The sequence below is a fragment of the Carlito syrichta genome, unplaced genomic scaffold (genome assembly GCF_000164805.1).
Source record: "Carlito syrichta isolate Samal-C Ts95f unplaced genomic scaffold, Tarsius_syrichta-2.0.1 Scaffold309283, whole genome shotgun sequence".
Lineage (NCBI taxonomy): Eukaryota > Metazoa > Chordata > Mammalia > Primates > Tarsiidae > Carlito > Carlito syrichta.
Window position 1 is genome coordinate 1,494,824 of NW_007253379.1, and position 26,857 is coordinate 1,521,680.

At 36.1% G+C, this 26,857-nt stretch overlaps 1 protein-coding gene across 1 annotated transcript in view; it reads right to left on the reverse strand.

Annotated features, from left to right (window-relative positions):
• NAALADL2 (N-acetylated alpha-linked acidic dipeptidase like 2) overlaps nt 1–26,857 on the reverse strand; it is a 592,600-nt gene that overhangs the window by 504,992 nt on the left and 60,751 nt on the right. Inside the window, exon 2 of the mRNA XM_021717095.1 lies at nt 13,734–13,884. Within this exon, the coding sequence (XP_021572770.1) occupies nt 13,734–13,884 (151 nt within the window). The remainder of the gene's footprint in view (nt 1–13,733; nt 13,885–26,857) is intronic.

Genomic DNA, 26,857 nt, shown 5'->3' on the forward strand with positions numbered 1-26,857 from the left:
GTTGGGGTGAAAAATGTTGTGGTTGTGCAACATCCTTACTGCTGATGAGGGCAGGATTGCTTTCACTGATAGCAGCCATAGGAAAGAGGCCATGGAGTGCATGTTTTGGCCCCAGGTAATGGCTGCAGGTGGGGTAGTTTGTCCTCGGGGTGCGTGTGAATGCAAGCTGGCCCCACAGGGTCATGGTCAGTGACTTCCACTTTGGCCCTGGTGGCCACAGCCAGCAGTGATGTCAGTTGTGTGTGGGTGATGCCAATGGAGTTCCAGGGATTTGGAGATACATATGGGCTTTTGGGCCCAGGGCAGGATGCCATCTGGTGGGGATCAGGCTCTCAGTAGTGCTGTGCTGTAGTTACTTACAACTTAGGAAATGTGTAAGACCTAGTGTGATATCCCTCTCTGGAGCAACGCTGTTTCACAGTCTCCAGGAGCTCCCTATATTAGTCTCAGGGCTCACTAGGTCCTCGTGGCTCTCCTGTGACCAGATTGCAAGAGTACACAGTGGGAATGTGAACCACTGAGGATCCCTCACTTACCCTTCCCTGGCTTTGGAGAGCCTCTTCAGGCTCTCAGTCAATCCCACCTAAGCAGGCTGACTTACTCCTCTCTCCTTTCTTGCCTCTGTTGTTCCCTGTCACTTCTCTTTAGAATTCCAGTGTTCTCTCTTGATGAGCTAATCAAAGTGTGGTTATCTATTCATTATTTTGGTTCTTCATTGTGGAGGAGGCAATCACCAAATGCCTCCAGTCAGCCATCTTGTAGCCACTTATATCGTTTTTTTAACTGCAGTATTTCTTTTTTTTAATTTAATTTAATTTTTTTTTTTAGTTGGAGTCTCACTCTGTCGCCGAGACTGGAGGGCAGTGGCCACTCCCGGCCACCGCAGCCTCGACTTGCTGGGCTCCGGCGATCCTTCTGCTTCAACCTTCCGAGTAGCCGGAACTACAGGCGCAGGCTACCAACCGTTCGGCTGATTTTTTTTTTTTTTAATTGTAGAGATGCGGTCTCCCAAGTTGCCCAGGTGAGTCTCGAACCCGTGGGCTCAGGCAATCCACTCACCTCAGCCTCCCAAAGCGCGGGATTACAGGCTGAGCCACCGAGCCCGGCTTAACTGCAGTATTTCAAGGTGAATGACAGGCAGCAAGCTGGAGCTATTGTTGCCTTTTAAGTTCTGCCAACACTTCATGCTTTACAAGGAAATACATTTTCCCACATCCACACATTAGTAAAAGCTGATTTCACTTCCTGGGCAAAGCTGATTGGCATCTAACCCAGTTAGAGTCCTGCCTTGGAATTTAAAAGCTGTACCAAGAAAAAGAGGTCATTTTCCTCTGACAAGTCTCTACTTGAAGACACGTAAACTTGGGATCCCTTAACAGCAATATTTTATCATGCCATCTTGGGTAACATCTTGTTTGTGGTGATTTGGGAAGACATGAAAATCTTGGACAATTTTAACATTAAGGTAAATTTTGACTGTACAAATTATAATTGATAATCAGATAAAATAAGAACTCATTAGTCCACTGTTATAAATAAATATATGGAAGAATAAATGAAAAAGAAAAAGCATTTGTTTTCAGTTGTATAATAAATGATCTGGGCAAGAATCAGCAATGGTTGAAAAAACTAATGTGTAAAAGTTTTAAAAAGAATAGCCTGGCTCAATGTATACTTTCACAAATTATTTATTAAATGAAAAGAAAAAAATTAATGTAGAAATCTGTCAGCTAACATGTTGACATAATTGATCAAAAATAATACTACCAATAATGATACCAAAAACATCATGTGCCTCCTGAAACAATGCATTGAGAAGGGCACAATATCATTTTTTGGAGTGTTTCTGCTATAAAAAGTACAAAGTCTGCATTCGTTTAGAGAAACATAGAGTGTCTCCCAAATAGGGGAACATTCCACAACATAACTGGCATGTATTCTTCAAAAATATCAATATCATAAAAGGCAAAGACAGTTCAAAGAACTGTTCCTGATGAAAGAAGAATATAAAGTTGAAACAAGAAGAAAATACAATTTGTATTTCCAAATGGATTCTGGACCAGGAGTAAAACTAGCTCTAATAAAAATTATTAGTACAACTGATGCAATTTGAATATAGACTATAAATTAGAATACAGTTTTGTACCAATGTTAAGTCTCCTAATCTTGATATCTGTACTGAACATTTTTAAAGTGAATGTTCTTGTTCTTAGGAAATTTCTGACACTAAAGTGGTCAGAAATAAAGAGACAAGCTGTTTGTTATTCACTGTCAATTGGTTCAGAAAAAAATACACACATTACATAAATATCAAAATATGTATATATATTCATATGCACTTAAACATATATTTATATTTTGCATAAATACATATCTGCGTATATACTTGAATGGAGAAAAATATAGAGAACAATAAAGCAAGTAGGGTAAACATAATTGGTAATTTGGGTAAATGCAATTCAGAAGTTATTTGTGCTATTCTTGCTGCTTGTCTTTAAGCTTAAACTGTACCAAAATTAAAACATTACAGAAATAAACTAAGAAAATCAATTGATATCACTATCCGTCACAGTTTTTGAAAAATTCAAAAACTGATATAATTGATATTCTTCTCTTACCTCCCCTAGTTTTGCAATACAAAGAATGCCATCACATATGTAGTGAGATCTTACAGCTAACAGTTATTGCACTTTTCTGTTTGCATATGACGACTGACAAATGGGTGGATTTATTTCTTGCTTATATGCCATCTTTTCCATCTGAAGTTTAGATTTACAGAATGAATTTGTAGTGAAGTTATAAAGAAATGAAATATAACCTACTTATAAAGGTTTGCAAAAGAAGGTGAAAAATACACGTCAATTGTTTTATATGTGTGTGTGTGTGTGTGTGTGTGTGTGTGTGTAACATATACATATAAATAAAACTAGAGTATGCTTTTATATGGATGATATACACAGATGAGTACACATTTTAGCATTCTTATGGGTGCATAAAGTAAATTAATTATAAGTGAATTGTTGAAAAATAGAAAACAAATGATCATTAATAAGATTCAGTATTATATTATCAGTTACTACTAATTCTAGGGTTTAAAAATATATTGTTATTGTTTTTAATGTAGCCTATATCTTTGATATTGAACGCAAAAATAATCAATAGGTAGTTTTATAAGTTCATATCTGACAATTAGTCATACTAATGATATTTTCTCTAAGAGAGATAAAGTTTGTCAACAGAAAAGCATTTTCCAACTATAGTTTATAGGTCCAGACCATGACAGATAAGAATGCATAAAAACTGGCTGGAAAAATTGAAATTAAATGTCTTGATCAGGTGATTTACTATTTTTCAAGCACATTCGTGTTCCTTTTATGCTACTTTAGCTAATAATTTCTACTCAGCTACTAACCGGTTCCTTGAAAAAGTGAGCTGTTCCCATGACTGCAACAATTTAAATTTTTAGGAAAGAAAAGATTATTTTTTATTTCTTTTATACATAGTTTAAAGCTATTAAGTAAAAAGGTTAATTAAGTCAGAGAAAGGACAGGTTTTAAATATTCCATTAAAACAATCTACAAAATTCTGTGACTGAAATAATAAACTCAGGATATTATGTTGGTTTTCCCTCCCTTTCTTTGGTTGGTTGATTAATTGTTGAATTTATTTATTTTATAATTTGCAGTTGCCATCTTTGTGATTAAGAACAGTGATAGAATACTGGTCATCGTGTATGGTTTAAGCTAAATTTATTCTGATGTCATATTGACATTATGTCATATGCCTAAATTGTATAGTGAATACAATTCAACAATAGTGGAATTGCTACTAGATTAGAAGCTAGATAACTTGGGATTTAAGTGCTAGTTAAGTTAATCAAGTCACTATGATTAAGGATCAGTATACTTACTTGCAAAGTAGAGTTAGTTAAAGCTGTCCTGCTGAAGGATCCAAATAAAGTAAAAAATGAGAAGTATTATAAAAATTTCACACGAATTCTATTGTTGTTACAATGGCTTCTGATATTTACTGAGACAGAAATTTATTGACAAATCTTTTATTTATTTATTTATTTATTTTTGAGTTGGAGTCTCACTCTGTCACCCAGACTGGAGTGCAGTGGCCGCTCCCGGCCACTGCAGCCTCGCCTGCTGGACTCTGGCGATCCTTCCGCCTCAGCCTTCCGAGTAGCCAGAATTACAGGCATGCGCTACCACGCCCAGCTGATTTTTTGATTTATTGTAGAGATGAGGTCTTGCTGCCCAGGCGGGTCTCGAACCCACGGGGCTTAGGCAATCCACTCACCTCAGCCTCCCAAAGGCGTGGGATTATAGGCTGAGCCACCGAGCCTGGCTGAATCTTGTATTTTTTAAGTAGTGGATTTTATCATTCATTTAGAATTCATCATAGATTTTTGTGGAAAACTGATTGTCTCTATTGATCAAGTATTTGTTTAATTGAAAATAGCACCCAATACAATAATGAGAAGGGGGAAAAGCATTGTAAATGACAAAAGTATTATACAACACACTGATTTCTTGTGATCAATAGTCACTTGAAAATGTTTTCCATAGGCTATGATCCTAGATAGTTCAATAATTAATTGTAAATTTCTCTGTTTGGGTCCAAAATAACTTATGCTATCAAAATTATTTTTCAAAATAAAATTTACACTTTTAAAAGGAACAGTTTAAATTTATACAATCTCTTTTCAATATGTTGTGAATTAAACTTCCTGAAAAACTTTAGACTGCTCAACAATGAGCTACTCTAAATGGTTCTAAGAATCAAATTGCATAATATTTTATGTAATTCTGAAGCCTTCAGAATGTATATTAAGAACTACCAATGAGTTACAGTGAAACAGTAAGAATTCAGACACTTTTTATTTTTTCCCAACCAAGTGACAAGGCATTTCATGCTGTGAATATCTAACACTTTGCTTTGACAACTAGGCACATATTTATATTTTCTGCTATTCTAGTCAGGGAATAGTTCAACATTGTCTCAGTTGATTTAGTGCCAACTCAAGTCACTCTTTCGACATTTGTCCAGGTAACTGAACCAGGAATACCTTGTGAAGACTTGTCACAAAATACGGTGATATTCTTTATTCTTTGGATAGTTTTGGTTGGCAAGGATGATGCTGAACAGACAGTAGATAAACAACACATAGGTCCAGTGAATTGTAACACTGGGAATATTAAATAAACTGTGTCGTTTGATACACTTCACTAGAGTAAAACCACTGGAAAGACTTTCTTCTCTAGAATTTAAAATGAAGGAAGGGAGGAAAAAACAGGATTATAGCAAATAGAGAGAGGGACATAGATATAAAGCCTTAAATGAGAATGAATTTCATAAAAATAGTGTATAAGGAAATTCAAATCTATGTCAAGATTAAAGAAATAGCTTGGATTTCAATTAACCAGCGGTAAATAGATTAGCCAGGCACTTATCTGGAGGTGGCACTAAAATTAAAATCAACACAGTAGTCCACAGAGACTTCAGAAGATAAATTATTAAAGGAAGAATATGGGAGGAAAGAATTTATGACTTCTAATACTATTTCTAGTTCTTAGACTTCAGACAGTCTTAATGTGTACAAATTGGAAAAGGGTTTTCTTTTTTATGTTCCAACATAGACCAAAGGAAATGCCTTTTAAAGATATCAGTTTCTAACTTTCCTATTTTAATGCTCACCCCATATCCTTCTGATTTTCTCTTTGTTTTGGGCCTTATCTTATATAGCTGATTAATGATTTCAGGCCAAGCACAATTTCCATTACAACTATTCATTGGTATTATAATTAACCAATTATGTAAATATCAGTTATTATGTCCCATTCACCTGAGTCTCAGGCTAAAATGCAAGATTCTTAAGCTTCAAAGTTAAGAATTGAATTTTGTTCTATAAACCTTAAAATTATTTAATTACATTTATGGTCTTGAGAATGTTGAACCAGCCCTGCATCCATCTAAATGGATCAATGACCTGAACATAAAACCTCAAACTATAAGAATCTTAAAAAGGCAGGAGACACTCTTATAGAAATTGGAATTGGCAACCAATTCCTGATCAGAACCCCAAGTGCCTATACCATAAGAAATAAGATAGACAAGTGGGACCTCATCAAACTGACGAGCTTCTGCAAAGCAAAGGAAACCATCAAGAGAGCAAGGAGACAGCCCACAGAATGGGAAGAAATATTTACCAACTATATATCTGGCAAAGGCCTAACATCTAGGATCTACAAGGAACTCAAACATGCTAAAAGGAAAAAACAAACAGCCCCATTAAAAGGTGAGCCAAAGGCATGAATAGACACTTCTCAAAAGAAGATATATGGGCAGCCAACAGACACATGAAAAAGTGCTTGGCCTCACTAATCATCAGAGAAATGCAAATCAAAACCACATTGAGATACCACCTAACCCCAGTAAGAATGGCCGTCTTAATAAAACAAACAGCAGGTGCTGGCGAGGATGTGGAGAAAAAAGAACGCTTCTACACTGCTGGTGAAGATGCAAACTAGTGCAACATCTTTGGAAGATAGTGTGGTGATTTCTGAAAGAACTAGAAATTTACCTTCCAAATGACCCAGCAATTCCCCTATTGGGAATCTACCCAAAGGAATTCAAATCATTGTACGAAAAAGACACCTGCACATGCATGTTTATTGCAGCACAACTCACAGTAGCAAAAACATGGAACCAAACATTCTGCCCATTGAAAGTGGACTGAATAAAAAAAAAAAAATTGTGGTACATGTACACAATGGAATATTATGCAGCCAGAAAGAAAGACAAACATATGGACTTCGCAGCAACTTGGATGAATTTAGAGTCAATCATATTCAGTGATCTATCACAGAAACAAAGAACAGAGTGCCATATGTTCTCAGTCATCAGCAGATCTTGAACAATTATGATAATACTGTAAGAAAGGGATTGGCAGTGGTAGCCAACTGCCAAGGGAGTGGGGGTGGGATTGGCAGTTGAGGGAAACTGCTAGGGGAGGAAGGAGCACACCTCATCAACAAGAGTACCTGCATAATCAGCGTTTGTATACTGTTGTACCCCACATCTTTAAAATAAAAAAATAAAGATTTTTGAATATACACACACACACAAAAGAAAGAGTTGACAGAAGCACTTAAGGAATAAAAAACATGTTTTGCAAACAAAACTGTCAGGGTAACTACTTACACATACTTTCCCTTTCTTTTTTTTTTTTCTTTCTTTTTTTTCCTTCAAAAAGCAGTTTTAATTAGGTTGACAATAGTCAATGTATAGCACAGGGTCAAAGCTATCCAAAGCAAGCAGTCGTGCTATGGGAACAGGTTATACATTCAACAAATGTTTGCAGATAGCCTATTGAGTACAAGAATTGGGCTGAGAATCCAGAACACACGTGTCCGAATCCTGATTGACATAGAGGCAGCAAATACAAAAGGTAGCAGCACAAGATGAAGTAAGAACAGTTACATGAGGTTACAGAGTTTAGGTCAGTATAGCTAGTAGTTCAATTCAGAATGGCAGATTGAATAAAAATAAAGTTTCTCTAGCTCACTGGTTCTCTGATGCAGTTGCATAAGAGTCACCCAGAAAATATGTTACAACACAGACAGTTGGGCCCCTCCCTCAGAACTTCCAGTTAAGTCTGAAGTGGAACTCAATGGTTTTCATTTATTTAAAAACAATCTTGTGAGATAAATATCTGTGCAGCTCTCATTTCTACTGTGAAGAAAATAAGGCTCAAAGTAGTTAACAAGTCCAGTGAATCTAAAGACTTTGTTTTTCTTAAAAGAATGGATCACAAGACATTATTTTCTAGGCTATCCGGACTAATGTTCTTTAGACATTTTTTGCTGTGATTCTACAATAACTAAAAACAAGTTGGATATGATCTGGGACTGACTGAGCAGAACTACTTTACACTGAGCTCCTGTGTCTTGTTTGGACAATTCATTTGGATCATATATTGTGGTAGAGCATGTTGGCATTCTTGTTTACAAAATACCTACTTGAGCTAACACAAAAATTATCCTATACTTCCTAGGATTAAAAGGAAATGAATTACAGATACATGCAACAATAAATAAATATCACAAACACTATTCTGAGCAGAAGAACCTGCACACAATATAATACATACTTTATGTTTTTATTTTTATAAAGTTATGAAATTTTGTACTATGAAAAAGTGAGTCCAGTGTTTAGGAAGGCTTGAAGATGGAGAATGACTCTGAAAGAACTCAGAACTTTCTGAGGTGATGGAAGTGTTCTATAGCTAAGTAGGGATGGAAATTACATGGATGTATCCATTTGTCAGTTAAGATGTGTGTATTTCAACTTATGTACATTTTATCTGGAAAAATACTGAGTTGTGCTGTGGGGTGTGGGGAATATATAAACACAACAGAAATGGTAGAATGAGAGGGTTGATGAAGCTGAATGAAGCACATGGAGTGTTTATTATGTGACTGTTTACTTTGTCTATATTAAAAAGCAAACAAAATTTTAAAAACTACCTCCTTGGATTTCTGGTTGTTCTATAGAACTTCTTCAGAGCTTAACTACCCTTAAATTAGCTAGAAAAACAGAGTTATTGAGTTGGGAAAAAGTAGTTTTATATTAGTTCTTCTAATAGTCATTTCTTATGGTTTGAATGTGTCCCCCAAAACCCATGTGTGGGAAATTTGACTCCCAGTGCAATAACGTTGAGAAGTGAGCCCTTTAAAAGGTGATTGGCATGAGGGTTCTGTTGTCATGGGAGGGGGATTATAATCTTAAGGTTAGGCATGCCATAAAAGTGAGCTCTGCCATCTCTTCCTCTCATGCATGCTTTCCTGCCTTTCTGCCTTCCACCATGGAATGAGAAAAAGAAAAAAAAGAAGGCCCTCACCAGATGTGAGCCCCTTGACCTTGAACTTATAGCACTGTAAGAAATAAATCTCAGTTCTTTATAAATTACCCAGTTTCAGGTACTGTGTTATAGCAACACAGAATGGACTAAGAGAAAAGTGATACCAGGAGTGGAGTTTTTGCTATAACAAATACCGGGAAATGAGGAAGCTGCTTTTGGATTGGGTAATGGGTAGAGGCTGGAAGAATTTAATGAAATAGGCTAGAAAAAGCCTAGATTGCTGTGAACAAATCTAGGAGTGTTAATAGCAATTCTGATGAGGACTCAAAAGAAGACAACAGCTGCAAGAAAAGACCGAATCTTCCCAGAAATCACTTAAGTGATTTTGACCAAAATGTCGGTAGAAATAAGGATGGTCATGGCCATTCTGACGAGGCCTCGGACAGACGTGAGGAGCAGTGTATTGGAAACTGGAGTAAAATCCATCCTTATTATATAGTGGCAAAGAACTTGGCTGAATTGTATCTATGCTCTAGGACTTTATGGAAGGTGGAATTTTAAAACATTAAACTGCTATCTGGCAGAAGAAATATCTAAGCAGAAAAGCATTCAAGATGCTGCGTGGCTTCCTTGGGCTGTTTTCCGTAAAATGAGAGAAAAGTATTTTAAAATGGAATTTTTAATTAAAAGAGAAGTAGAATGGAAAGATTTGACTAATTCACAGTGTAGTCATGAACAAAATAAGGTGTATTTTGGAGAGGAAAGCAAGGATGAAGCCATTTGAAGAGATCAATATGGATAAAAGAAAGCCAGGTGCTATTTCTCAAGACAATGAGAGAACGAAGGCACTTCAGATCTCTTCCATCACAGGCCCAGAATGCTAGGGTTTTGAGGGCCAAGTGGTTTGGGCAGACGACCTGAGATGCACTCCAAAGCTCCCTGTCCTATGCTGCCTAGAGACACTGTCTCCTGAATTCCATGGAGTGCCCACTGACCATCCCAGCTGTGCTTCAAGCCTGGGTGAAGATCGGGCTGCTGCTCCCAGTGGCACAAGCCACACACCTTGGTAGCATCCATGTGGTGCTGACTCTGTATATGTGCAGAATACAATAGTCGTAGGGTTATGGCGGCCTCCACTTAGATTTCAAAGGATGTTGCCAGCAGCCTGGGGGCCCAGGAAGAATATTGTTGCAGGGGTAGAGCCACTGAAGAAAGCCACGAGTAGGCTAATATCTAGTGGCACTATGGAAGTGAGGCCACCCCCATCATCCCAGAACTATACAGCTATCAGCGTAAACCGTCAGCTTGGGAAATCGGTGGGTATGAGACTCCAACCCATGAGAGCTGCTGGGTCAACTGAGTCTAGCAAAGCCATGGGGGCAGGGCGGCCTGTTAGGCGGGACCCAATATCCAGTCCAGTGTGTCAAGGCTGCAGACTATAAAGTAAACACTACAGTACTAATTGTAACAAATAAGAAACTTGATGGTTGGTTGCTAAATTGTGGAGAGAAGTAGGACAAGAAATAGAATATTCTCCAGCTTTAAGTCGTACTGTTGTCTTTCCTGACTGGCTTTGGACTTACTTGGGACCAGTTACTGCTTTCTTGCCACTTTTTCCCTCGTGGAATGAAAATGTTTTTCCTAGGCCCATTCCACCATTGTGCTTTGGAAGGTGATAACTTTTAATTTCACAGACTCACAGCTGGAATCAATTTGCCTCAGGATAAATCCTGCCTTGAGTCTCACTCATATCTGATTTAGATGAGACTCTGGAGTTTGGATTTTGGAATTAGCGCTGGAGTTAAGCCTTTGAGGCTATTGGGATGGAACGGATGTATTTTGCAGGCAAGAAGGATATTCATTTGGAAGGCTGGAAGTAGAAGGTCACGACTTGAATATGTTGGAAACTTGATCCCCAATGTAACAGTGTTGAGTGATGGGACCTTTGAAGAGTGATTGGATTAAGGGATCTGCCCTAGTGAATGGATTAATGTTGTAAAAATAAAAATGAAACAATAAGAAATATTGAGAAAATTTCTAATAAATGAGTCAGAAGCTAGAAATACAAATAATTGCAGTTAATCAGAGCTTCTTAGCAACCAGGGCAAAAAGAGAGGTAAAATGGGCTGTATCTGTTCTTTTCTTGTGTACTGTATAAAAGTTCATATGTAAAAAAATGAAATATTTGTAAAGAAATTTTTCATGTGGTACCTATATAGGTGACATTGGGCAACATGAGAGATAATGTCATTTATTCCATGGATATTTTGTCTAAGTCAGGCTAAGGTCTGAATTATATATATTTTTTCTTTTTGTCCAATACAGTTATATAGCCATTTCACCTTTGTTTGGAAATGTAGACAAGTGCAACTATGCACAAGAATGTTTCTTTAAAAAAGTATCTTGAAGGAATGATGAAATAGAAAATCATCATTTGCTAAACACTACAGTAATAATTGTAGCAAGTAAGAATCTTGATGGTTGGTTGCTAAATTGTGGAGAGAAGTATGACAAGAAATAGAATATTTACAGTCTTATCATATCTTCTCACATATACTCATTAATTACAAAGAAAAAAATAATGCTGCAGTGGAGAAAACTGGCAAACACCACCATAACCTAGAGATTGAGGTTAGTTAGCATCATGAGAAATGAGATTTATCAACATATATACCTCCTGATATGAGCTAAAAAGAAGCACATCTCTTCTGCTATATTTCTGCCAAAATGTATAACTATAATCCAATGATTAGAAAGTATTGGACAGGTCCAATTGAGAGACAGTCTGAAAAATAACATGATAGTATTCTTCAAAAGCATTAAGGTAATAAAAGATAGACTGAGGAACTGTTCCAGACTGGAGAGGATTAAGCACACATGGCAACTAAATGCAGTATGAAATTCTGGATTGGATTCTGGCCCAGAAAAGAAAATAGTGGGAGTATTGAAGATAATTTAAATAAAGTCTATAATTAACTAATAGTCTATATAACATGAATCAATGTTAATTTTAGGGTTTGATCATTGTACTTAAGTTATATAAGAAGTTTTGTTTTCGTTTTTTTTTTTTCAGTCAGGGTCCCACTCTGTCACCCAGACTGGAGTACAGTGGCATGATCATGGCTCACCACAACCTCAACCGCCTGGGCTCAGGTGATCCTTCTGCCTCAGCCTCCCTAGTAGCTAGGATTCCAGGCACATGTCCCCATGATCAGTTAACTTTTTTTTTTTATAGAGATAAGGTCTTGCTGTGCTGTCTAGGTTGATCTTGAACCACTAGACTCAAGTGATTCTCCCACCTCAACCTCCCAAAATGCTAGGATTACAAGCGTGAGCCAACGCTCCAGATCTTGTAAGACGTTAATATTAGAGGATGTTGAAATAAAGGTATACAAATTCTGTTATATACTATACTTGCAACTAATTTGTAAGTATAAATTATTTCAAGATACCAAACACAAGAAAAAAAACGATTTTGAAATTGCTTGAGACTATGGCCAACATTTGCTAGACATGACTGCATTCTGCATTTATGAAAGGACCTAAGTAAAGAAAGTGTTCAGGGAAAATGTGGCCCTCTGAGTAACTTGCCAACTTGAAGGCTCATAAAGTACCTGCTTTGGGCAGCACTGACTGGTCAGTAGAGTTAGCTACCAAACGCTGCCTCTTGAAGCTGAGAAATTGCAACCCAGGGCAGTGAGAGCATGAGAAAGCTGGACTGGTGTTTGCAGTGATGTCTGGAAATTGCAGGTGGACATCTGCTAATTCTAATTTCAAGATTAGAAAGATGAGATAAGGGACTGTACAAAGTGAAGACCAGTGAGATTCCAGAGAAAATTCTTACATGGATTATCGACTGAATCCTTTTGTAAGTATATAGAAGACAAGGCAGCAATCAAGGGACTCCACAAAATTCTTAAGCTGTGATTCACGTTTGACTCAGTTTGCTTCCTTCTTAAATAGAGTTACTAATTAAGTGGTAAAAATATACAGAAAGAATGCACTTCTGAACTTGAGTAAGATAACTAGTACATTCTTTTGTGATAATTTGGGACAAATAGGAAAATAATTGACAGAACATATGAATAATTAAAGTTTTTTTTAGTTAGGTTAATTACTGACTGAAGTATTATGGTTAATGGGTTAATATCACCCTGGAAGAACTTTCAAAGAGCCTTTTCCTCAGCCAAATTGAAAGGACAGAATATTTGTCAATGACACATTGGACAGAAATTCAATGATGCCACGAGAGCCTGTCAAATCATAGTTGTCTTCTGTCTGCCATATGATCCCTACTATCATGAATACAGCTTATTAGGAAACGGATGGATATTTGATACAAAGTTGGCCATCTCCCTGCTGCCAGTGACTGGCAAAACCAATGAGGTCCCTTCTCCTAGAGAGCCAGAGAGTCATATTCAATTCATTCTTCTCTAGCATCTTCTCTAACTCACCTAACTTGACCGTGCATACCCTTAGACTCAGAACTTAAAGTTATTACAGTTGCCCCTAAGAGCAGACATTTCAAGACCCTGGGCATTTGTACATGCTCATGAACTACATGGAGTGCCTGCCTCTTGTGGTGTTCATTTTCTTACATTCACCAGTAACACGTAAAATAAGTTTGTCATCTGTTCATTATACTGCGATTTGTTGAGATGAAAATCTATTACAGATTTATAGACATTTTTATTTTAACAAATTGGTAGTCTATAATTTTGGGAAGATAAAAAATCTGCTTTTTAAAATGTAGAATGGTAAAAATTATTTGACTTTACTTCCCTAGGTTAATTTAGATTGCATGTACTTATTAATTGTGACCTTATAATGATTTCAAGAATAAAAAGATGGACAACAAACTTACCAACACTTGGGTAACCAGGTGTAGAAGGGTCTCCTCCTGGATTCAGTGACACCATGAAGGTATCATGGCTAAGATTCACAGTCTTTGGTAAATCACAAGGATCAATGTATAGAAGAACACCTCCAAATTCAGCCTTTTCCAATAAGGAAAGCTAAAAGAGGAGAACAAACTATTAATATTATCATACACATTAAAAATTCATGTTCTGCCATTTTATACAGGTAGCTATGATAGGATGACTACTTTTCCTGGGTATTTTTCTCTTAAACCAAGCAGACATTTCAGAGTTCCTAATTATCAAACCCAGAGTTTTTCTACTGGCTTCTTCCTCTTCTATCTCTACAATATTTAAGCAGCATATTTAATTTCATGTGTCTGGTCACAGAATCATTACTCTCTACTTTTTAGCTAAGTAGATTTGAATTCTCTACTTTTTGAGATTGCCAGAGGATCTACCAGATACAAGGTTCTGCTTTTAAAAAGAGAGTTGTTCTGATAACTATTATGCCTTTCTTTAAAGCAGAAGTCACCTGCAGTATTGTAATCTATTTCCTCCAGGGCTGAACCTGTCATTCATGTCAGTCATTAAAATGTTGAAACATTTTCACAGTGTTTGGAAAATAGCCACTGTCCTGAACTTCCCAAAGTCCCCCAGCATACTCGTCATCTTGGTCTCTGCCTGGAATACCCCAGCCAGACCTCCCAGATATGGCAACTGAGGAATTTACACATAATCCAATAAGGGATCTTTTTTTGAATGATCAGTCCTTTCTTTGTCCCTGTCAATAAATGTTTTGAAAATAGCCACTGTCATCTGAGACATGTCTTATATAAAGTTTTCTCTCTGGTCTTTAGTAAGTACACAGTAGGTAAGTATGATGAGGTAGATGAACTTGACAACTTATCAAACCTCTTTTTGTCTTAACTTTTCAAATTTATTTATTTATTTGGAAAGACTTTATTGATCTTAGTCATCCTCAGTGTGACTTACCTGGTATAAAAAACAATAATTGTGATTTGCTAATTCTATTCATTTCCCACAAGACAGGAAAAGTAATTAGAGGACATTAGGGAATAAAGGGATATAAGACCAAAGGTCACATTTGATTCAGGCTGTTACTACTCATCGTATGACTCTAGTTAGCACTTATACTTCACTTCCCAGTGATTGCTTGTGTTGTTGATTGAGTTTTGCAGTTGACTAAGCAATGCAGCCGCTTGTGTCCCTGGATGGACCACTCCAAGAGGGCAGGGATTGTGTGTATCTTCTCTGACATTGTACACCTTGCACTTAGCAGGCCTACAGTAGGCATTCAAGAGAAGTACTAAATGAGGGGATGAATAAGAAAGATGCAGGCTGGCACTTCAGCTATTCTTAAAGAAGAGGAAGTCCTGAGAAAATACTTAGAATGCACTTCTATTAGAAAAAAAAAAATATATATATATATATAATTGCATGCATACAATGATATTAACTGCATAATGAAAACAATGTGCACAAAATGAAAACTGATATAGAATTTAAGCATGACATGTTAATAGCATTTTTTCTTCTTTAATAATGCTCTAGACTTTCCAATTTTTAACGTAATAAATAGCATGTATTAGTTTTACAACAAAAAACTAACATTGAGAACCTACACAAACCATAATTGACTCACATTCCCCTTTTATAACAACTTCTTAGATCAGATTTCTGTAATTATTTTCTCTTCAGTGTTTTAATGAAGAGGAGAGAATAATTTAAGGAGAGTGAAGGAATGAGAAAAGGGAAAAAGAACTAAGAATGTGTGGATATGAAGGCACTATTTAAGACTTGCCCTTCAAGTTCTCACCATTGAAATCCTTAGGGAGGGTTTCTAGTGTCTACATACTAAAATAAGTATTCTTAAAAATGACTATCAATGAAATGATTTTGAATGTTCTGCTTACTATGGAAGAATATATTTTTAAAAAGAAGGTCTATAGACAGCAAAGAAAGAAGTCCCATTATCTTGTCAGGAAATAGTTAACGTTAATATGTTGGCATATCTAGACCCTTCTACTGGGACTTATGAACGTACACACATAGTCTTACCAAGTAACACCAAATCATAAATGCTATTTTGTTATTCCTTTTCATTTGTTTAACAGTACAAAATAAAACATATGTCCACGTTGATAAGCACATTTTTATATAATTTTAAAGCTGTATACTGTTATATATACAGGTACACGCTATAAATAATATTATACAGAGAAGCCATCAAATGCTATTTAACCAATTTCTTACTGTTGGTCATGCAAATTAGTTTTATTTTTTTAAATATTATAGTGCAACTTCCATATAGTTAAATCCCTGCACAAATAACATATATTTCCACAGGTGGAATTTCCAGGCCAATGTATTACTTTTTAAAATGGTTTTTGAAAGCTATTTTCCTTCCAGAGAAGCTAATAAACAAATTATATGCATACCAGCTATATATGCAAGGAATTACTTCTCTTTACTCTAAAAACATTGGCTATTATTGCTTTTTAAGAAATAGTTACCAATCTAGCCAAAAATTATTGACCAAAATGAATACTTTAATTACAAGTCAAGTTAAACATATCATGCATACTTTTGGTCACTAACATATTTACTTTTGGGAATTATCTGCTTGTGAAAAATTACTTTTAAGATTCCTGGACCACATATTTATTCACAACTATATATTGGGTGGCACTTTTGTGAATGCAAAACGCTGGCATTGGGACATGGCGATAAATAGGACAAGGTCTCTCCTTTCAGGAAGTTCAGTTTGTGAGTGGAATGACCAAAAGCTTTCATGTTGGAGTGCTATAATAATGGCATTAACTGGCCAAATGATTGCCAAGAGGACTGTGAGGTCACACAAAAGTAATATTATGAGTGATGTCCTCCATGAGCACGAGAAAGTCAAGTGCTTTTTTATTTCTTTTTGAAATTTCTGACCCTGTTGAGTGAGATAAGCAAAATATCCTAAAAAAAAACCTTCTAAAAAGGTCAGTACAATAACTGTTTGACTGTTTAATATTCATGAAATATAACACTTTTGATTTATCTTAGTCAAAAATAATATGCTGGAGTTGCCAATTTTATCTCTTCTGAGTGTTTGGTAATCAATATGTAACATAATCTTTTTGATTTTATAATCAATATGCAACATAATCTTTTTGTTTTTATAATCAATATATAACATGATCTTTTTCTATAGCTGATGGCCTATAATGAAGCAATAGTGTATGAGTACATATTATTTTTGGCTAGAGTTGATGACTTCCCCACAGCCCTGAGGGGATAGCCCAACGTGTGAGTTGGCTTCCTCTTCCCTCCTATGCCTGCAGGGCTTGCACCTCAGGGAGACACCTCTTCAATGCTGTCAAATTTGGTTTCCAGTGCTGCCTGGTGCTGGCCATCACAGTACTCTTCATTCAGTGACTCATTTCAGAAACTCTTAATTTCAGAAATGGTCTATTACCGGATTTCCAGGGAAGCTAGCAGTAGGGAATACTGCCTATGTTAAAGAAAATGAAAATGTCCCTCTGTGTTGTTAACACTGTATTTTGAGTATGCTGAGGTTGGATTGGCTAAAACGTTCAAAAGCTCTACTACTCTGGTAGAATTGTGTTTTAAAATATGCATTTAAAGACAAGCCAATGCTAAAGGGGTGAAGCCTGCTGTCATTGTTCTGTCAGGTTCGGGGGTGGCAGATTGTGCCTTGGCACAGGCGAAAGTGTTCAGCCTGGCCCAGTACCTCTCACAGTTTTAGAGAGTTGAGACCTAGGTTGCTGATTACACTGGGAGCCTAATTCCTGAAAAGTAGGGTCAAATCCTAGGCCAAGATTTCCTGATATTAAATGTCAACTATCCCTGACTCCTCTCTCACTTATCTATATGTGATAAGCTTGGTATTCTTTGCCACGCTGAAACCTGTAACCATCTTTCTCAGGGTGTAGAAGCTAGGAGTCCTCTGAAGGAAACTGTTGACAAAACAAGGAGCTGTCAGAGAAAACAGATGAGAATGGGCGAGAGAGAGAGAGCACTGTGCACAGACTACTCCAGGGCAAGCTGAACTCCTCACTTGGACTGGGAAAGACTCCTCCCTTCCTTTAAGAGGGCTTCTGTTACTTGCAAATATAACAATCGCAATCAAGACAAGTGAAAGAATGGGCTATGGTTCTGAATTTTGGTGCCAACCATGGCACAAATTGCTACATGACAATACAGAAAATCTCTCTAGACCTTGGTCTCATCATCCATAAAATGCAAGATTGAATTACATTACCCTCAAAAATTCTTTCTGCTCTAAATGAAAAACCATATAGTCTAATTCAGTGATTTTTAAAATGTTATTTATTTATTTAATTATTTATTTATTTAGAGCCAGGGTCTCGCTCAGTCGTCCAGGCTATGGTAGTGATACAATCACAGCTCACAGCAGTCTTGACCTCATGGGCCCAGGCAATCCTTCTGCCTCAGCCTCCTGAGTAGCTGGGACTACAGGTGCATACCACCATGCCCGGCTAATTTTTTGATTATTTTTTTGTAGAGAGACAAGGTCTCGCTATGGTGCCCAGGCTGGTTTCGAACTCCTGGGCTGAAGCGATCCTCTTGCTTCAGACAAAGTGGTAGGATTATATACGTGAGTTATCGTGCCCAGCCTCAAAATGTTTATAAAGATATACTTATTGCATATATCACATATAATTTAAATGTCACATACAAAATTTACTGAATATTTTAATTTTGCATTAAACTTCTATTGGGGACAATATAACGAAACTGTAATACTTAGAATCTACACATTAAAATTCCTCTAGGTAATGGAACTATTCCTTTCTTTCTTTTCAGATCTAATTTAATATTATACTATAAAATGCTAACTTTATCCTTCAAAACTTTTTTTTACAGTGTTTACAACCAAAAATATGCAGCATATATACGACAATTGCATAATTATGTAGGGTTAAATGAACACTATTTTGATGCAGCTATCAACATTCTGTTGATAAGGGGAATATTTCTACTCTAAAAAAATACTTCAACCAGTATTTTATTTCCAGAAGAGAAGTTAGATATTACACAAATTTACTGAACATATTTATTCAAAATGTCCATCAGTGATAATTACTAATCATTCTATAGCTAAGGATTTTTTTCCCACAAAACATAAATATTTCACATTATGTTTTTGATGAATATAGGGATTATTAAACCAGCCTCCTATGCACATACCTTCCACCCTCTCTTATTTATCTGAAAGAACCACTAAGTACTGGGTCAAAGTTTCCATGGGGGTTGTAGTATCTCAACATGAGTGAGTTGCCTGACATAGCTGCTATTGACAAGGAAATGGTCCTTGTCATCCTGTGACACTTTTCAATTCCTATAACCAGGGTGAGTCAACTCCCTTCACACTACATCACAGCTCCATCACCGCCACCACCAATAAAACATATCATTTGAAACATTTGTAATGTCCCCAATGCAGCAAGTGAATTGTATCTTTCCTTCCAAGAATTAAAAAAGATTTGGTGGGTAACATTAGGGACACTCAATGGTGATCGACTGACTTGAAGCGGGAGCCCTATAACTTCATCTGTTCTACCCAGTGTCTAGTAAAGTGTCTGGCACAAATGATCTTCCTAATTGTTGTTGAGTTGATGAATAAATTGGAATATGTATCAAATCATAAATGGACGAATGAAAAACATCGTGAATATGGTACAAGTGTATTACATGAACATTATTTAGCTCTACTGTTCACACCTACTGGCTAGAAAACTTACACAGTACATTTTGTTGTGGCATTTTATACATACTGTTAGAATGTGAATGTATTAAGTCAACTTGTCTGTGAATTACACATTTAACTAATTGTGTTATGTTCTTTCTTTTTCCTTTTGTAAAAATATATAAATAAAACAGGCCTATTTTGTTTTGATTTTTATTTTGTTATCTAAAAGTAAAGATAGAGAGAGTGGTGGAGATTAACCCAATGGATTCTGAACGTGTGATTTTTATCTTGCTGACAGGGTCTTATATGTAAAACATCTTTGGCCAATTTCTGGGTGGCTAATCCTGTATTTCTTGCTGTGAACCATACTCATACATTTTCTTTGTAGTATAGTACATAAACCTAGGTTCTATCAATTTTCAAGTAATCACCTCTGAAATAAATGGTACTAGCAATTCATGGGCAGGTCACAGAAATCACCGAAAATACCTTACAAAATGCTAAGCTTCCTGGGAATTATTCATTCAGGGATAGTAGTCAGGCAGGTACTTTAGAATGGCCCACGATAGGTTTACATTCCCATTGTCCTGGACTGCTAGCATCTGGGCTCTGGGTAGCTACGTGATATTCAGATATTCAGGAAAATATTAGTCAAAGAAAATCAACTCCAGGGAAGGTAAGAAATTAAGAACTCTTCTTGGCCAGGCTCATTAGCTCAGCCTGTTATCCCAGCAATTTGGGATGCTGAGGTGAGTGAATTACCTGAGCCCGTGGGTTCGAGATGGCCCAGGCAACTTGGAGAGACCTCATCTCTACAATTAAAAAGAAAAAAAAAATTAGCCGGATGTGGTAGTGCACGCCCGTAGTTCCAGCTACTCGGAAGGCTGAGGTGGAAGGATCGCCGGAGCCCAGCAGGTCGAGGCTGCGGTGGCCTTGAGCATGCCAACTGCACTCCAGTCTGGGCAACAGAGTGAGATTCCAACTCAAAAAAAAATTAAGATTAAAATTTTAAAAAAAAGAAAAAAAGAGAGAAAGAGCCCTTCTCTAATACCTGCTATTCAACTTCTCTTTTTATTGACTTTTATTCTTACTTGTCAATCAAAACATCTTTTCTCCACCAGAAGGATGCTTTTATTACTGCTTTTTAGACAACCCAGTCATTCACAGTGTCTAGCAAGGGAGTATCAGTTGAATTCCACGGCTAGGCTTTCATCCATTCACAGATCCTCCTAGACTGTCGATTCACCCTTGTGGACTGACTAAATGCTCTCCTGCTCTTTTCGTTTGTGCTGGTCAGAATGCATGGCATCCCCAAATTGTATATCAAGAACCAAAGGAAGAAGCTTGTATTTTTTCCATGAGTTCGTGTTCAGCCAGAACTAGGAATATTTGTCTGACCTCTATAGCTAGAAAAGTTTTCTGGGTCTTCATGTGGGAAACAAGAATGAATATAACATAAAAACAAAAGCTTAATTTTACAGAAAACACTCAGGCCCATTGCTATGGACTAAATTGCATTCCCTGAAAATGCATATGTAGAATCCCTTCACCTCTAGTATACTTCAAAATTTGACTGTATTTGGAAATAAAACTTTCAAGGCGATCATTAAGGTTAAATGAAGTCATATGGGTGAATCCCAATCTGATGTGCCTGGTATACTTGTAAGAAAAGGAAGAGACACCAGACAGGTACAGGGCATGCAGAAAAAAGGCCCTGTGAGGATACAATGAAAAGGCAGCACCTGAGGCTTCAGAAGAAACCAAACCTGTCAGCACGTTGAGCTTGGACTTAGAGATGCCAGAACTGTGAGAAAAGAAATTTCTGTCGTTTAAACCACACAGACTGTGGTATTTTCTTTTTCTTTTTCTTTTTCTTTGAGTTGGAGTCTCACTCGGTCACCCAGACTGGAGTGCAGTGGCCGTTCCCGGCCACCGCAGCCTCGACCCGCTGGGCTCCGGCGATCCTTCCGCCTCAGCCTTCCAAGTAGCTGGAACTACAGGCGCGCACTACCACGCCCAGTTCATTTTGATTTATTGTAGATATGAGGTCTCGCCAAGTTGCCCACTGACTGTGGTATTTTCTGATGGAGCCCTAGCAAACTAACACACCGACATAAGGCAAATATCTGCCACACTTTAAACAAAGATTCAGGAATATTACTGTGATTGGAATCTAGGTCTTCTGTCAACCTGAAGCCAAATCAACAAGCACTTATTATACATCTACTATGGGCCAGGCATTATCTTTTGTTTGTTGATATTTATTCAGATGATTTAAGTCATTTCCATTCCTATTGTGCCTTGTGAAGGTTAAAGGAATGACCCAGGGTCATAGGTAACAAGCCAGGGATCAGACTCAAGTTTTCTGAATTCAAGTCTGGTGATCTTTGCACTAAAGTACGCCTTTCCTTTCAATTATACCCCTTATAAAGACAAGTAGACTGACTAAAGGTTGAACTTATGAAATACATCAGAAGATATGGTTTCTAGAAAGACACTGAAATAAATGCTATGATAAGTATATGCCTGTTTATTTGAGTGATAAAAAACCTGGATTTTGACAAAGTCCTGTCGTAGGGATTAACATGTATTAAAACAATAGATTGAGGACATTTTAACAATTCATCACTATGGTAACAAAAAAACTTTTAAAAACATACATCTAACATTTCATAGTATATTCTTATTTACTTAATTTAACTAGCTCTGATATATATGAAAGATAAAAATATTAAAAACAATATATGGCAACTTCTTAAGCAGATCTTTTTACTTCAGAAGCTCAAATGTTGTGTTATCCTTTCTTCTTCAGATTGTTTTCCTATTAATGGGTTTGCAGTTTGGCCCTTGTTACGTTTTGTATCATAAGGATGGCACTAAAATGCTTTGTAAGATTACTGTTTTCTTTGTTATGTTTCAGAAATAAACTCATCTTTTTTTTGTCAGAGATTAAAAAAAAAAGACTATTATGGTGAGGAAATTCACTGTAATCAGACTGAGCATATCCAAGGCATAATCACATCATTCTTCTTTGAATTCACTGAACACCTTTAATTGAGATTTCAAATTGCTTTACTTGATGTATCCAAAGTTATTTAAATAATTCTAGTGAGATTAATAAGAAACAATGACCTCCTGCTTTTGTAAAGAAAAAAGGTTCAAATTATTTAGAAAGTTAAGGCTGCTACAGAGTTCTAAAAAGAATCTCCAACTTTTATCATTACAATTCAGGATGGAAAGAAGAAATGAAGGAAGGGAGGGACGAAGAAAGGCAACGAGGGAGACAGGGAGGGAAGAAGGAAGGAAGGAGCTCCTTTTTCATAAGATCTCCTTATATATTTTTATCTCATTTTAAACTAATGTCTCAGTGTAGCCTCAGAATAACACCATGGAATTATTCTTATTTCACAAGTAAAGCAATCATGACATAAGGATCACTAGATCAAGACCGCATAGATAGTTAATAGATTTCAGACTAGAGAAATGTGTTCTTATTTTTCTGTACTTTCCCCCATTAAGCCACATTGCTTTCAAATAATAATGCGAATTGGAAAATTCCTTTCTTTTTTATTCATAATAAGCTATTTGGCTTTTTGCAATAGTCGTGGCACAGAGAAGCTCAATCTCAAAAAAAAAAATTAACGATGTTGTTGTTGAAGGGTATTTGTCTTTAACAATTTATCTAATATGATTTCATTCCTTACAGAGTATATTGGGAGAAAACTATACAATTGTTAGTAGTAAATACACATATACTGCTGATATTACCAAACTACATGCCCTTTTTAAAATCTATAGATATGCTGCTGCTTTTAAACCAAAAAAATTACATTCAAAAGGAACAGAAGAATATTAGCACTGTATATATTTATAAATTAAGTCATAAGGACAGTAAACTTCTGATTTACCAACTTTTCTTAGCGCTTACATATGTGATTGTAGTAGAGGAAAAGACAGGAGCGGGGGAGATAGAACATGGCCTCATATGCTGATGTGCATGTGTCTCTGCAGTTATGAGATATTTTATTTGAATTAACAAGACCAAAGAAAAAATATAGAGTCAAAGACTATTTAGTGTGTGAAAATTTAGCATATTTTTTATTTTTATTATATGCTACCAATATTCTTAACTAACAGTATATTTAACAAAAGCCATACAAATAAAGAGAAACCCATGGATAATAAGAATGAATTATCTTTAAAGGTATCTCAGAAAGTAGCTATTAGATTTATTGACATAAATAACTTTCTGATTTTTCAATGCGTATAAGAAACAACATTCAATATTTCTCTTTCTACTGCCTACAAAATTGTCTCTATAATTTAAATAATAAACAGACCTTCTAATTTTTTATATAAAAGAAAAACAACTTGATGACTAAGCATATATATAATGTCCAATGCCTTTGTAATTTATAGCATTATAAATCATCCTATGAAGATAAAGTATTTTTTTAAACATTGAAATATGTATATGTAACTTTTCTCCAAAGTGGATGACTATAAAAAGACTATATGAGGAAAAATCAATGAACATTAAAGGCATATGTCAAATTGCTTTTAAAATTGCATCAGGGAAACTTCAAATCTTGTATTGCTTACAAGTGTCTTATGACGTTATCAGCTGTTGTAATACATTTGAATTTATCTAACTATTTTTCTGCAGTGGGAGCTGCGAGTAACATGGCAGATGAACAAGCAGTGGACTGAGAGTAAGAGGTCTTGCCCTGCACCAGTCATTCAGCAAGGCATGTGGGGCGTGTCACTGAAGAGCTCTACAATTCAACTTTCTTCGTGAAAAGGGGTGGCAAGGGCCCTGCCAGTTACCCAAAATGATGGGAAAGGTCAGCGCAGGTAATATGACTGAAAGATTCTGAGAAGTTTAAAATGCTACAAAATGTGTGAGGCTTTTTCTTTTTTTCTCATTTTATTATTTATTTATTTTGGTGGTGATGATAAGGAAAAACCAGACTGATAACTCACAGAATGCAATTTCTTTGCATTTGTCTGGGGTGGGGAGTAGTGTTAGAGAAGGAGAAGAAAAACAAGCTAGTTATCATGAAAAGAATGTTTCTTGATACAAAAATGACAAAATCACATTAGTTTATTTCAAAAAGTAAATCTTTAAATGACTTATGTCATTCACATATTACCAGGTGTTTGTTTTTCATTGTTAGATCGCAAGAGTCAAGAGTCCTGTGGTCTGTAATTTTTCTCCAAATGATTTTATGTTTTTTAAAAATTGTGTAGTTCTATTACATATAATATTATTTTATGTATCTTAAAATTAGGATAATAAATTATTGCATTTTTCTTGCCTATCAGGTAAACACAACTATTTACCTGTTTTTTTTCTTCATTATAAAAAGAAGCAATCTACTTCGTGGGAGACATAGTTTCTCAATCCCTTTTAAAATTAACGTATTTAATTATATAATTATATAAGATGAATAACTGTACACAAACAGATATTCTCACTCCTGGGCATATTCAAGGATTATGTATACATACATGGACATGAATTATTTGTAGCTTCTCTTATTAGGTAGAAAATAGGATGCATACTTCATGTAGAGAATTCAGTTAGAACAGAAAGAATATCCAAGATATATTTCCTGATTGCACTAATTAGAAAGATTTACAGTTGCCAAAGAAAGGTCAAAGAGCATATCTTTTGTCTATACGGTTTACCAGTTGTCTTTGCAATCCTTTCAAGCAGAAATTGACAAGTTCTGTTTATAGTACAAACCCATCAGAGGTCAAAGCTAGATTTTCCACTTCCCTGGTCCAGAAAGGCGTTTGTTTTCCTTGAGCATCACGATTCCCTTTGGGATGAAGAAATAAATTATCCGCATGTATATTTCTATTCAACCCTAGATATACTTTAAAGAGCTAAGGTAGCAAAAGTCCATTCTGGCTCTGACTTAACTTTTGAATATGACATTAACTGTTAAGTCAACCTGCCACATTTCTCATCACAGAGGTCTAGGAGTATAGCTCCAAGTGTTATTTCAGGGGACTGTATCCCAGGTGACTGAGGCATCCTCCACAGATCCCCCATCCCAACTCTTCTTTCTGTCTCTAGTACTGTATTAAGACAGAATACTGAGCAGAGTACACATTGTTTAATGTCTGAGTGGACAGAAATGATGGAAAAAGATACCTTAGGATACAATTTTCAAGTAGCTCCAATGTGATGAATAACATCAGAGTAATATTGAACAAACAAGACACAAAGTATAAACAGGTGTGAAAACTGAAAGAGGCAACATTAGGTTAGACCAGCTGATCTTATGGTTCACAGCTTCTTTCCATGTGGGTTTATCATAATGGAAAATATATCTTTCTTCTTTCATAAAAAAGGCCATATGTGTAGAAATGTCCACACCATATGAACACATTGATACTTGATTAAAGCAACAATATTTAAGCAAAAATGATGTTTAAGCCAACATATCTACCGTTCATAGGCATTTATAGAACTTTTATAAGCCACTGTGCACTTCAAATGGGAGTAAATAATTACTTTACTTTGTTTTCTCTTTTAATTGAGTAAGTTTTGCTCATATTGTGATAACAGGCTTATTGGAAAGTGAAAGCAATTTGTTATAGAGCAGTAGCTTTTATAAATGGAAACTTCTACGACAGAACATTGTGAGATGTTTAAATATTAACCAGACATATTACTCACTCTCTACACTAAATTTCAGAAACTTAATACAAATTAAGTACATACTTTATTGCTAGATCTTGCTTACCAGTGCTAAGAAATTCACAATGTTCAATTCTAATTAAAAATGAAATTGAACTGCAATTCCCTAGAAACAAGGACTGACTCAATAAGCTTTACTTAATTTATTTCAGAAACAAAATAATTGAATTGCTCATAGACAAAGACAAAAAATGCTTACATTGTTAACGAAATACATGCTTCCAAATCCTTTGCAATAGTTACCTTTTCAAATGTTTGCAGTTGATTGCATATTCCATTTACATGTTTCAAGATATTCAAGGATACGATAATATTCCAGAAAACTTTATTGTTCATAATTTCTATATGTGTACTTACTAGGGTTGCACCATGTGTTACATACCTGGACATCTTTTAAAGAGATATAATACAATATGGCTTCTCTTCAGATCATATAAATCTTTTGCCTTTTTTTTTTTAGTTGGAGTCTCACTCTATCACCCAGACTGGTGTGCAGTGGCACACTCCCTGTCACTGCAACCTCGACCTGCTGGGCTCAAGCGATCCTTCTGCCTCAGCTTTCCAAGTAGTGTGCTACCACGCCTGGCTAATCTTTTGCCTCTTTAAGAGATATAAAATCAGCTGGGCTTGGTGGCTTAGCCCGTAATCCCGCGCCTTTGGGAGGCTGAGGT